At 40.5% G+C, this 15,000-nt stretch overlaps 1 protein-coding gene across 3 annotated transcripts in view; it reads left to right on the forward strand.

Annotated features, from left to right (window-relative positions):
• The window catches only part of LOC125045410, a 202,737-nt gene that overhangs the window by 33,823 nt on the left and 153,914 nt on the right, over positions 1-15,000 (forward strand). For all 3 annotated transcript variants that reach the window (XR_007116548.1, XM_047642622.1, XM_047642623.1), the window contains exon 2: positions 14,088-14,762. Coding sequence is in view for 2 of the 3 variants with exons in the window: in XM_047642622.1 (XP_047498578.1) it covers positions 14,088-14,762 (675 nt within the window). In the remaining variant the exon portion in view is untranslated. The remainder of the gene's footprint in view (positions 1-14,087; positions 14,763-15,000) is intronic.

A 15,000-nucleotide genomic window follows, 5' to 3' on the forward strand; every position in this document is an offset into this window, starting at 1 on the left:
TCGAACAATCATCTCTGCATGACGACTGTAGTTTATGGAGAACACCCTGATCTTTGCTGTCAAAGTTTCCCTTGTGTTTATTGATTATCTTCTGTTTTTCCTGTTGCTTATTCGTTTTTTCTGCTTTGTTAATGAGTAATATAGCCAATGGTGAAATTAACAACAATAAGAGTTATAATGGTCGTAAGAAATAGTATCAATAACAATTTAATATTTCGGAAAGAGTCACGAAGGTAATGGCAATGGTGATAATTATAAAGTTAATAATAATGATAGTAATAATTACTATTATTATAATGATAACAATAAAGGTAATAACAATGGATATAATGATAATAACATTTATTATCACTATTTTTGATAATATTAATAATAGTAATAAGGATGATACGAATACTATTACTAATAATGGTGATGATAATTATAATAACAATTGATTATTGATTTTTTATGATAGAAATAATAATGATTATGATGCTTATAAAAATGACAATAATGATAAGATGAGTGAATAATGTTAATAATGGTAATGCTAAGAGTGATAATGGTGATGATAATGATAATAATGACAATAACAATAACGAAGATAATAATAATTGTAATAGAATGATAATAAAAAAATGGTAATTGTAATAATAATAATAATAATACTGATAATACTAACAATAATAATATTAAGTGATAATAATAATAATAATGTTAGGTGATAATAATAATAGCATTGATAATAGTAACAGTAAACATAATGATAATGACAATAATAATGATAATGGTGATAATAGTAATAATGATTACGATGAGTAATAATAATAATAATAATACAATAACAATGGTAACAAAAAAATAAAAAAAGCACTAGCAACAACAAAAATGTTAAAAAGAGAAGACTCACCACTTTACACTGAATTCCCAAAGTTACAGATCAAATAAAGTTACACTGTTCTTCAGACAGTTTGAACAAAGTGACAATGCTTGTCATTTTGTTCATCCACCTGAAGAAGGGTTTATTTTCATTTGATTCAAAACGTTGTGCTAGTGTTGAAGTTGTATTCTTTTATTTATCGTTTTTTTTTTTTTTTTTCTTGTATGCTGTATAGGTTATCTTGCTTTGCCTTCGCTGTTGTAATAGATGTTATCATTACGATTTGTGTTGGTATTTTCATCACGATTATTAATCGATAATGATGCTTTTATCACATCCATTAGAAAAAAAAAAAAAAACTGTCTTTTATTTATACATTGGGAGAAAATTGCAGCGTGCACTGTGACATTTTAAAATTATAAAAGAACGATCCAGTTCGCAGAATTTCCAAAGGTAAAAATCATAGCCACACATGACAACAATTTCAAAACATAGTTCACAGTATATTACATGACGCATTCTCTATCTCTCTCTCTTCTTGTTCATTTAAAGCCTTTGCGGATTTTCCCAGTCATGATCTCTAAATTTAAGATACCTGATTTAAAATGGATAATTTTCGTATCCCCAGGAGCTAACTACACTTTGTTCGAAGGCAGTATTTACCTCCCAGTGCCCAAGGCAAGGGTCGTTGTACAGTCCTGTGTGTAATTAAGAACTTTGTCATGGAGGTTCTTGGCTTTGGTTCCAACCACCTGTCATTTGTCCTTGCCTTACCATCTGTCACTGTGTGCTGCTCTTTTCAAAGGGCATAAAAGGGAGGGCAGTTTTGTTTTCAAAGTAAAGCCTATTCGTCCGGGTTCGATTGTATTGGTTTCTCAACTTTCATCTTTCCTTATCTTTCGTTTTCTCTCTTCTCTCCCACTCTCTCTCTCTCCCTCCCTCCCTCTCCCTCTCCCTCTCTCTCTCTCTCTCTCTCTCTCTCTCTCTCTCTCTCTCTCTCTCTCTCTCTCTCTCTCTCTCTCTCTCTCTCTCTCTCTCTCTCTCTCTCTCTTTCTTTCTCTCTTTCTCTCTTTCTCTCTCTCTCTCTCTCTCTCTCTCTCTCTCTCTCTCTCTCTCTCTCTCTCTCTCTCTCTCTCTCTCTCTCTCTCTCTCTCTCTCTCTCTCTCTCTCTCTCCCTCCCTCTCCCTCTCCTTCTCCTTCTTCTTCTCCCTCGCCCTCGCCCTCTTCCTCTCCCTCTCCCTCTCTCTCCCCCGCCACCCCACCCCTTCCCTTTCTCTCCTCCTTCTCCTCCCTCCCTCCTTTTCCCCTCTTCCTCCCCCTTCCCTCTACCCTCTCCCCCAAAACTTTGTAAGGTATTGTTTAAGCGTCAAAAATTCTAATTTTGAGAGTAATTGTCTTTATCGGTTTACTAAGAGAAATTACCATCAGGTATTTTCCCACCTGAGTGATTGATAATTTCCAGCCAATTTTCACGGAATGACGTCAAGGTAATACGTAATTCTGCTCTAATTTGCTGAGAAAATACATAATGCAGGGGAGGAAAAGAGAAAACCCACACAATGGAATGGTCGGTTAACAATGTCAAATCAGTTATTCGAGATCGGTCGCTGATGAAGCCTTAATCAAAAGTTATGTTCCAACGTGTATCTTTTTAGTAAACACACAAACAAATATATATATATATATAATTATTTACATTTATATCTATATATATTTATAATTATTTATATTTATATCTATATATATTTAAAATTATATCTATATCTATATCTATCTATCTCTCTCTATATATAGTCACACATGCACACACACACACACACACACACACATATGTGTGTTTGTATGTATGTGTGTGTGTGTGTGTGTGTGTGTGTGTGTGTGTGTGTGTGTGTGTGTGTGTGTGTGTGTGTGTGTGTGTGTGTGTGTGTGCCTGTAATATGAATATTTATGTATATATCATATATATGTATGTATAAATAAATGCATATAGGCACGTAGATATGTAGGTCTATATATATGTGTATGTATAATAATAACGAATAATAATGATAATCATAATAACAATGATAGCAGAAATAATAACATTACACTAGTTCCTTAAAGTCCTCAGTAATGTTATATATATACAAAATGTAACGCAACGTTATAACGTATTGAGGATAAAATTAACAAATTTTGAAAATTGTCATTGATTAGTCAATTTATATGACACCATCATTCAATTGGAATGGTATGGCGAATATTGCAATTGAGGGGACAAAGTAACTTCAAAATTATTCTTGAATTGACGGCGAAATCAGCCGAATCTTATTGTCTCCGAGGTTGACACATGTTGAGTTCCGTTTCTTCCTTTTTTATTCCTTTGGTAGCTCCCCATTTTTACCATGCCCATTTTGTCGATTATAGATATACATATATTTACACATATACCTGCTATCTTGGCCTTGGTTAAACCTCGGACACCAGCAGAAACCTCGATAATATTAAGTCATTATACATACATGTATATATACACATATATGCATGTGTATATATAACAAGGCCGAGATAGCAGGTCTCTAGATACGAAGGGGAGTAGAGGGGAGAGAGAGGTTGGAGGTTAGGGTAGGAAGCATCCGGGAGAGATATGGGTCAGAGCAGCGCGGCGGCGACCCCCAGCATCCCTAAGCATCGGGATGAGATGAGAGTTTCTCCCTTGGTGATGCTGCTGACGCGGCGCTGTAGTCTCTCAACGGCTCTCCTTCCCTCTCCCAGTTGTGTTTCTTCTTTCTTTCCCCACCATATATCCCCTTCTTTCTCACTCCTTTCTCTCCTCTCCCTATTCTGTCTTTCCCGTTCTCTCTTTATCCGCTTCCCTCGTTCTGTCTAATCCCCTCCTTCATTTTCTTTACTCCTATTCCTCTAGCCTACTATTTTTCTCTACTCGCCTCATCCTTTCCCCGAACTTCCTCTTCCCCCTCTGTTTGCTCCCTCTCTCCTCTTTTCACACTTATCCTTCTCCTTTTCCTCCATCCTTTCTCCCCTTTCCTTCACCCCCCCCTTCTTCCTCCACCTTATCATACCCCCAACCTCAATTTTCTTTGTGTTCTTATGACCTTTGGCTGACCCGAAGGAGAGGCCAGGAGTGGATAGAGAGAGAGAGAGCGGCGTGGGAAGAGGAGGAACACCGTAGAAAAAAATATGAGTGGGAGAAAGGAATGGGGGTAGAAATACCGAAAGAGTAAGAAAGAGAGGGAGGACGAGGATGGGAGAAAATAACGCATGCGAGTGGGACAGCGAAAAGGGGAGAAGTGGCAATGAGAAAGATGGGAGGGAGGGAAAGAGAGAGAAAAAGAAACAGACAGAAACAGATAGAGTAATACAAAGAAGGGAGAAAAACTCAATAAGTAAAATGAGAATCTGGAAAAGAGGAAGGCAATTGAAAACAACCTATTCGATTACAACCATTATATTCTGGCAGACAAGATCGAATACACACTAAAATCAACAAATATTCAACTATCAAATCAACTCCTACATCCCAAAGTATCAATTCACGTAAATTTGAAAAAATTGTCACTCTCTTTCTCGCCAAGTCACGTTTTCCGCTAAGATCAGTTCCGTAAACAAGACTTTTGAAAACTAGTCCATGAAAGAGTGACGCGTGTAAGAAGGGGGAAATAGTAACTGATGATAAAATGGAAGAATCCAGAATGGAATCGGGAACACCAAGAGAAAAGATGGGGAAAATAGTAACTGATGATAAAAGGGAAGAATCCAGAATGGAAGAATGCTATATATGGCGAGTTAAGGATATGGGTCAGCTATCAAGCCTCTAGGGTAGGAAGAAGGAGCGGGGGTATGTATAGTGCTTGCCTTTTAAATTATACCTTGTTTAATATTTCAACTGGCATGTCTGTTCTTTATTTCTGTTGATTCCTTTTTCTTATTATTTGTCTTGCTTCTTGACTCTACTAAATTTACTCTGGCTACGTCTGTCTATAATCCGCTCAATAGGTTTGTTTTGTTACTGTTTGTTTACTTTGGAATGCGTGTTAGTTCAGATATATATTTTTTATTATGAAAGTTTTTTTCTTTGGCCTTTCATTTCACGTCGAAAAATTGTATGTTTGTTTCTGGGTCTCTTTCCCTCTCGTTCCTGATTTATATTTATGTTGGTAAATACAGACATACACGCATACATATATGTCTATATATAATATATGTATACATATATATGTATATATATATAGTATGTGTATGTATAGATATATATGGTGAGGGATTGTGCCCATACAAAACACACACACACACACAGATATATGGGCGCTATGGGTATCCAATGGAGACAAGCAATTGCCCTATCCTTTACCCCCCCCCCCCCCCCGTCTCCTTCGCGTTATGTTCTTTATGAGAGAAACTTTCGCTTGCTTTATGAGACATGTAAAGTTATGGAAATGAAAGAAAGTGTTAACGAAATATTTTATGTGGTAGGAAAAAAAAAAATAATAAAATATATATGTATAAATATAAATGGTGATATATATATATATATAAATATTATAAATCTATATCATATGCATATTTAGGTATATATATATATATGTAAGATAAATCACAGTCAAGAAATCAAAGAATTATGAATGAAAAATCATCACTGTTTGCTATATCAGCTCCGTTAACGCTATCACTATCATCAATATGTTTTATTGCCAATATTCAGAAAGGTGTGTGTGTGTGTGTGTGTGTGTGTGTGTGTGTGTGTGTGTGTGTGTGTGTGTGTGTGTGTGTGTGTGTGTGTACTAAATCTTTTGCATAATTCTTATAACTATTTTGTTATCATATAGCCATTACTGCCATTACACCGTTATTGTTATCATAAATATTTTTGCCATTACATTACATTCGATAAGTCGTTAACCCAGTTATACTGTATATATAATCTTTAAGTTATAAGCACCAAGTTAAAGGGAATGTACAACAGCTCCTTTGGTTTCACTTGGTTCATCATCAACTTTCTGGTAGTTATGTAGATGAGTTGTTCACGGTAGTTAGCGTTGGTAGGTAGGTCTACTGCCTCACATCAGAACGAATTAGGCCTATCAGCCACATTAAGAAAGTTATTGTGTCTGTAAAGAATATTAACTTTACTTTTTTTCGATACTAAGGCTATGAGGAAAAGGGAGGGGGGAGGGGAGAGTTTTATTTTCTTTTGGTTTTGTTTGTAAATGGTCAGTTGTTTGTTTGTTTTTTATTCTAAATAGAGGTTGAAGGTAGTTTAGTAACATATTCTGTAGTATATAATTAATTAAGATCATTAATAAGAACTAAAAGTTATGTGTGCCCTCATTCCAATTATTTCTGGACGGAGCTACTGTGCTACTCATGAACAAGCGATCGGTTATCCTATGTTTATTCATGGTTAATGAGGAGACACTCACGGGCTATAGAAAGACGATCCATCAACTGACTGACAAGTGACTAATTATTTCTGCCTGTCACCCCCGTCTCGTCAACTTGAACCATCTATTATCATCGCGATTTATTGCTCTCATTATTGTTCCGTCACTGCGCCATGTCACCGCCAGATGTCACTTGTCTCGAAGAACAGCAGAAACATCCGGGTCTTTTTGAGTTCATTTCCCCGCCGCCATGCCTTGCTCTCCGGCGCCACCCGTACCTTGGGCGATTTGTATCCTTTCGTATCCAATTTCTAATATGACATCCATCGCGAATCGTAACATTTTTCCTATTCATCGAACATCGCATTCTTGATCTAAACAAAATATGCTTTTTTTTCTCTCCTTTTTTCTTTTTTCTTGCTTTTTTTTTTTTTTTTTTTTTTTTTTTTACGGTGCCATCGGTCAAGACGGTCCTTCGCTGACGTCACTGACAATGGTCCGTTTTTCTTGGATTCTCTGTGTTTTGAATCCGCTGCAAATGATCGTTCGCATAACTGTAGGCGACGGATACCTGCAGGCGAGGGTCGAGTTGAGCGTTCGGGTTACTGCTCGCTCGCTTTTTTTATGTATATTTCCCTGTTTTATTCTGTTTACTGGTTAGATTTCATTACTATTGCTGTTTTTATTACTATTAGCATTACTGTTATTATTAGTATCATCGTCATTATTATCATTACTATCATCATCATTATAATTTTTGGCGTTGTTGCTGTTGTTGTTATATTATTATTATCATTATTAAAATCATTATTATTATAATCAATATTATCTTTGTTATTATCATTGTTGTTATTGGTATCATCAGCGATCAACGTTGTTATTACTGTCTCAGTCATATTCCTTTTAACATTTTCACCGGCCCTGGGGTCCCTGGCACTATCACTGTCAATTAGCGTCGGCATCACCACGACCATGACGATAACTGTAACAAGCAATTTTGACCATTATCACCAGTTGTTATATCTACACTAATCCTCTGACAGTTACAAATATATGCGCATGATTATAAAACGGTATAAAAGCAACGTATAAAATGAAAGCAAAGAATATATTACGTGTTTTAAAGATATAAGATGTAGCTTTAAGACCAAATAAGAATGACGTCATTTTCGAGCGCCGCTGAACTTAAAAGTGAACTCAGAGTGAACTCACGAGAGTGCATGAACCCAGGAGGTATGCATGACACATCAACCCACCCCCACATCACCCCCTCATCCCTTACAAGCCACCCCCTACCCACCACCCTCCGCCCCTACCTCCCTCACACCCACGCCAGCAGCTGCTTTAACCCTTCGGCCGCCCACTGCACAGTTCTCCTTGCTTCGTCTTGGCCAGGAGGGAGGGCGGAGGGATAACAATGGACAACAAAATAACATGTTCTTGGACAGATACGCGTGCATTTGCGGTAAAAAAAATGAAAAAAAGTTCTGTGTTTTTAGACTTATGCTTGCGGTCGACACAGACGGCAGTTTCAAGCGGTTCTCTGTGCAATTGGACGTATTCATACACCCTCATGCACTTGTACAGGGACTGCACAGAAACATACGCGTATCAGTATATGCACGCCTGTACATGTACGAACAGATACATACTAAAAAGAAGGGAATGAAAAAAGAAAGAAAAAACAACAACTCACGAAGGGATTAAAGATCTCACACTCACACACACACACACACACACACACACACACACACACACACACACACAAACAAACACACACAAACTTCACATACACGCCCACGGATATGCGCGAAGGAAAGAACACACACACAAAGGAAATGTTATTCTTCATTCCACGCTCATCCTTGCCGCCCACACTAGACGCCCACACATTTGCTGGAGGGTATAAGGGTCATTTTGGTGTTTACGTGTGTGTGTGTGTGTGGGAGGAGATGGGTATATAGGAATGTGTGTGTTAAAGTTGGTTTACATGTGTGTAAGTGTGAGTGTGTGTGTGTGTGTGTGTGTGTGTGTGTGTGTGTGTGTGTGTGTGTGTGTGTGTGTGTGTGAGAGAGCCTTTAAGAGTGTGTCTGCATCTGCGGATAAAAAAGTACGAAGAACATTTAGAAACATGAAAATGTCTAAGATAAAGAAAGAAAGAAAGAAAAACATTCCAAATAAAAAAAACGACATTGCAAAAAGAGTAAACGCAGCCATTTGAAATACTTCGAGAACGAAAAGGAAAGATGATACAGAAATGGAGAGGGAAAAGATAATTACCGAACAGACGAAACCATTACCTCAGAGGTTAGCGTCCTTCACCTTGCAATAATGCTGACTTGCCTCCGTGAAATGGAAGGCGCACACACAGCAACGGAACGGAAATAAAAGAGATTGATGGATAAATACAGATAGATGTTTAGGTAGAGAGAAACAGAGACAGAGACAGACAGGCGGTATATACAATCAGCTGTACAAACGCGCATAATGACGATGATGGTGATGGCGATGATGATGATGAGGAGGAGGATAATAATGAAGATGATGACGATAATAATAATAATAATAATAATAATAATAGTAATTCAAAAACAGAGACGGGGAACGGCGAGAAAAGGAAAAAAATACACTAGAAGTCAGGAAAAAAATCAAAATCAATTTAAAACAGATGGATACGAAAAGAAAGTGAAAGAGAAAGAGCAGGAGGCATCATTAATGAGAAAGGAAAAAAAAAAATATATGAAAGTTAATCAGCACTATAGTTACCTCCTCCGAGACACCCGTTTTCTCTTTTCGTGGCCCCGTTCATTAAAGACGCATAGTAATTATCTATAGCCTGAGTTGGTGGGTCCAGTATGGTGTAGCAGGTCAGCACTGTCGTAGCACCCGCCCTCATACTTTCCCTCGGGTCATGGGCGTGCTGATAACATGGGCGCAAGTCTTATTTATAGGTGGCGTTTTGTTCTGTTTTCTAAGCCGCTTTCATTTTCATTTCGTGAGAAAATTGGGGATCGAGATGTGGTTTATTTTTTTATTTTTTAAATTTATTTTCTTGATCCTATTTCTATGTTGTTTTATCGTCATACAGACTGTTATATAAGTGATAATTACGGGTAGTTAAAAAAAAATGGGGAAAAAACCGGTTTAATCTAGTTTATATGGATTTGAGTTAAGTACCGTTAGGTTATTTTTTTCCTTTGCAATTTTGGCGCTAAATCTTCGAACAAATTGAGGAAGTAACACATAATTCCCCGGAAGTAAACTCTTAAGTGAAACCACTGTTATTGCTAAGAACATGTGGGGAAATTATGCCTATTATTAGGGGAAACAAGCTTGTTGTTCGGTATTTGAAGAAATATAATTTTTTTCTCGCACTTACTCCTGTCCTGTTGGGTGAACATTTGGTGTGCGCTACCTCTGGAAGTTACACACACACACACACACACACACACACACACACACACACACACATATATGTATGTATACATACGTGTATGTATGTATATAAACATACACACCTGTATACATACATGTGTATATATGTATACATATGTACATGTATGTATGTATGCATACATACGTGTATATATACATATAACTGTATGTATGTGAGTGTGTGCCCATACTTATATCTATCTGTATTTTTATCCTTCATCCATCCATCCTTCAATTCCTCCCTCCCTCCCTCCATCCATCCAACACCCCACCACCCACCTATCCATCCTTCCATCTATCCCTCAATTCTTCCCTCCCTCCCTTCTTCCAACCATCACCATCTATCCATATATCCATCCATCCATCCGTTAATCCCTCAATTCCTCTCTCCCTCCTTCCATCCATCCATCTACCCATCCACCCCTCTAACCACTCATCCACCCATCCATCCATCCATCCACCCACCCCTCCATCCATCCACCCCTCCAACCACTCATCCACCCACCCATCCATCCATCCATCCATCCACCCATCCCACCGTACAACACAACAGCTGACTTTGCATCACAGCTGATCGAAAGCACGTGGAGCCATGTCAACGGCCAACGTGATTGAGCGAGATTCGGCGTGAGTTTGCGAGAAGTGGGCGTGGCTAAGTGGTGGGTGAAAGCCCAATTTTTTCCGTCGTATGTTTTCTGTGAATGGCAGAAATAGTAGTAGTTGTAATAGTAGTTGAGAGTGTTTATTACTGCGGATAGGTCTAGGTCGATGGTTGCTCAATTCACGTTTTCGATTAATTATTCAGTTTTTTAAACTTATTTCGTCATTATCGGTGTTATTATTTTTGTCACTATTATGAATCATGCTATTATGTTTTGTTGTTACTGTTATCATCAATATTTTGATTACAATTATTATCCGTGTTGCTGTTTTTTTTTTTTTTTAATCATTATCATCATAGTCACCATTTCTATTATAATTGACATTATTGATATCATTACTGTTATTATCATCACATTATTATTATTATTATTATCATCATCATCATCATCATCATCATCATCATCATCATCATCATCATCATCATCATCATCATCATCATCATCATCATCATCATCAAAATTATCATCATCATCACCATTACCATCACCATAACTATCATCATCATCATCACCATCATTGCTATTAGTATCATTATTCTTATTTCAACATACCATTCTCCACGCAACGAGAACCACAAAAACACAAGAAATCAGTTGCAAACACTTCCTTATCTGCAACGGATTTACAAACAAATTGCTACGTTGTCTTGCATCGACCTTGTATGTCTAAAGTGGAGGTAATTACCCAACCGAGAAAAAGAGTGATTAGTCACGATTGTTATGGTTCATTAGGCAATTAATTGTTTGTTGACAGAAAGGGGAGGGAAGGAAGTGCTATTTTTGTTTATTTCGTTGTTTTTTTGTTTGTTTTGTTTTGTCGTTGATGGTTGGATGTAGGGTAAATAGGTCAGGATGTGAGTTGTTAGGAGATAATAAGGAAATTGGTTAAAATAGATGTAAACTCAACTTCCCCTCTTTTTTATCGATAATTAATGCAGTTTTCATAATTACGTTGAAGGTTATGAACTTCCAGCGGAATTGGCGATGCGCAAATAGTAATTGCGGAAACAAGAGACACAAGTACATCATGTTTTTATAAAGTCTTTCTTAAATTTTCCATGACAGATACATGCAAAGTGTCTGTGTGTGTGTGTGTGTGTGTGTGTGTGTGTGTGTGTGTGTGCAATTTTTGTCGTGTTTCTCTCTCTCCGTTCCCTTTCCTCCCACCCACTTTCTCAAGGAACCTCCAATATATCTTTTGTCCTCCTCTTAACTAACCTTGAGCGATCACTGGACTGTGCTTAGTCTGCTATAGAGGCAAAGGGTGTGGTCAACGGAATTCCTCGGGTTTCTCTCTTGATAGTCTTGCCTATCTGCCTGTCTGTCTATCTCTCTCTCTCTCTCTCTCTCTCTCTCTCTCTCTCTCTCTCTCTCTCTCTCTCTCTCTCTCTCTCTCTCTCTCTCTCTCTCTCACTCTCTCACTCTCTCTCACTCTCTCTCACTCTCTCTCTTTATCTGTATCTATCCATCTATATCTATTCATCCATTTTTATCTGTCTCTTTCTCTATCTATCAGTCTACCTAATCTACCAATCAGTTCATCTATCTATCTATCTACCTACCTAACTCTTTCTCCCCCCTAAAATCCTTTCTCCCTTCTACTCTCCTTTCTCCTTCTACTTCTATTTCTACCCCCCCCCCCCCGCCCCCCCACGAACACGAAAAGATAACGATCGGAAAAAGACGGTATCATCAAATCACGCCCACCGAGTCATGCCCGCCTGACCTTCTGACCACGCCCACGCTATTTATTAGGCTCCTCCCACTTAGCCCCACCCTGCTGAGGCCTACATAAGAAGGGGGGGGGGGGGAGAGAGAGAGAGAGAGAGAGAGAGAGAGGAAGAGAGAAAGATAAAGATAATTAACAGACATGTAGATAGAATGATAGACAGATAGAGAGAGAGGGAGAGAGATAAAGGGAGACAGAGAGAGAGAGAGAGAGAGAGAGAGAGAGAGAAGGGAAGACAGAAAAGAGAGAAGAGAGGGACAGAGAGAGGGAGAAAAGAAGTGAGAAGAGAGAAAGGGAAAGAAAGAGCGACAAAATCCATTCTTGACATAGATCGAATTTTTTCTCCGTAAAAGAAGGACAAGAAAATCACCACCAACCACTAGGGTCAGCCAGACGTCAAAAAGAAAAAAAACAAAAAAACAGCAGATGGACAGCCCTCAAGAACACAACAGAAGAAGCAGGGAAAGTGTCGGACAAGCAGTTCAGACAAGCAGGAGGAGGGGAGAGAGGGAGAGGGGGAAGGGGAGAGAGGAAGTGGGGAAGGGGGGAGGGGAAGGGGAGAGAGGAAGTGGGGGAGGGGAAGGGGAGAGAGGAGGTGGAAGAGGGGGAAAGGGAAGGGGAGGGAAGGGGAAGGGGAGAGCGGAGGTGGGGGAGGGGGAAGGGGAGAGAGGAGGTGGGTGGGTAGGGAGAGGAGGGGAGTAGGGGAGATCGGGGGAGGAGGAGAGACGGTTATGGGGAGGCTAGAGGGAAGGGGAGAAAGGGGAAGGGGGGGGAGGGAGGCAAGAGATGGTAGAGTAAAAGCGTGGGGGGAAGGGGGTAGGTAAGAGGGGAGGGCTATCATGACATGCTGTCATCTGCTCGTGTGTGAAGGTTTATGAAAGGAGAGAGAGAGAGATGTGGGGGGGGGGGGGGGGCTGGATACAGGTACATATGCATATCATTTTGTATATCTACATATATATACATATATGTGTACATGAGTATATGTGCGTCTATATCCCCTATCTGTCTTATATGCATTATGGATACGCAATACAGTACGCATTTATATAGCACTCCCATGCAATCCAAGAACAACGGAGGCATGACAAACCATCAAGCAGCATTCTATTGACGGACCGGCGAAAAAATAGAATATGTTCACAAGTGTCACGATTCAACCATCTGTGCGTGTATGCGGCATGTGTGTATGTGTGTATATTACACACACTCATACACACAGATACACACATACTGTCTCACATACTCACACACACAGACATAGACACGCACAGATGCACACACACACACACACACACACACACACACACACACACACACACACACACACACACACACACATACACACACACACACACGCGCACGCACGCAGAGAGAAGCACTCAAAGCGAAAGAGAGAGAGAGAGAGAGAGAGAGAGCGAGAGAGAGAGAGAGAGAGAGAGAGAGAGAAAGAGAGTAAAGACACACACGCCTCTCTTTTTCTCCTTGAATATCCCCTACTAAAAGTAAGCGACATGGAGCAAGAAAATACAGATCCGATCGCCAGTTCCCTAAATCAGCGTCGCCAAATCGCAACGGATCTCCTCGTGACGCGAAATTGATGGCGAGGGAGAGACGTGAAGGGGAAGGGGGGGAGGGGGAAGGGGGGAAGGGAGGGAGGCAGGGGAAGGAGGATTAACTGATAAAGGGAACGAGAAAAAAATGAAGAGAGAAAGGGATGGAAGTGGGTATGGCAGAGGGGTGGGGGTGGGGGCGAGGGAGGCAAGAGAGAGGGGTAGATAGAGGAGGGAGGGGAGAAGAAAAGAGAGGAAAAGAGAGTGAGAGAGAGAGAAATTAAGAATAACATACATAAGATATGAAAGAAAAATATTCAAAATTCGATTTATATCCCTTGTCCAATCTTCCAAATCTTCCAAATCCTCACGTAACACCTTTGCCAAAGGACGAACTTGGACCCTTTCACAAGGCGCATAGCCTTACCCCATACAAAGGAGGAGCCTAACCCCCGCCAATTGCAGGCTGAACAAGGAGAGCAAGTACTCCTCGCTGCTCCGGCCGGGCTCCAAGAAGAACAAGGAGAACAAGGAGCCCGAGACGGTCATCAACTACCGCACGGTCGACCGCCTCCACGACCGCATCTCCGACCGCTTCATCGACCCCCGAGCCGACCCGAGGCTCCTCGTCGACCCCCGCATGGCCATGGACCCTCGGATGGCCATGGACCCCCGCATGATGGACCCCCGTCTCTCCATGGACCCCCGCCTGGCCATGGATCCCCGGATGGACCCCAGGCTCCTCGAGCTCGACCAGGAGGCGCGCGTGGAGGCAAAGGGGGCCGCGGAGGCGTCGCGCCAGCTCCTCGACCCCAAGCCCTCGTCGCCCGAGTTCAAGCCGAAGCAGGAGGGCAAGTTCGAGGGCAAGGAGGTGCGCATGGAGCCGGCGGGAAGGGAGGCTCCCAAAGCCATCCGGGAGCCTAGTAGGGACCGCGCCGGGGGAGGCGAGAGGGGAGGGAATGCTGGAGGAGTAGCTGGAGGAGGAGGCGGCGGAGGGGACCTGAGGGAACGTCTGGAGCGTCTGGAGGCTCGTCTCGGCCGCTACGAGCCCGACGGAGGCCGCGAGAAGTTCGTCGAGCGCTACGTGGAGCACGTGAGCCGCGAGAGGGAGCACAGCGCCAGGGACCGAGAGCAAGAAAGGTAAGACGATGCGATTTTTTCTTGTTTTTATTACGATTTCCTCTTGTTTTTTAGGATGATTTTTTTCTTGTTTTTATCACGATTTTTTTCTGTTTTTTTTTTTACAATGTGTTTTTAAAGTCTCTGTTTTCAGCTATAATGTTTCATTCCCGTTTTTACTGTTTTTGTTTTGCATTTCGATATTTGTCTTGATACTATATTTTTAAAGGATTTTTTTAAAAGGGAATTTTTGTCTCTT

The sequence above is a fragment of the Penaeus chinensis genome, chromosome 37, assembly GCF_019202785.1.
Source record: "Penaeus chinensis breed Huanghai No. 1 chromosome 37, ASM1920278v2, whole genome shotgun sequence".
Taxonomy (NCBI): domain Eukaryota; kingdom Metazoa; phylum Arthropoda; class Malacostraca; order Decapoda; family Penaeidae; genus Penaeus; species Penaeus chinensis.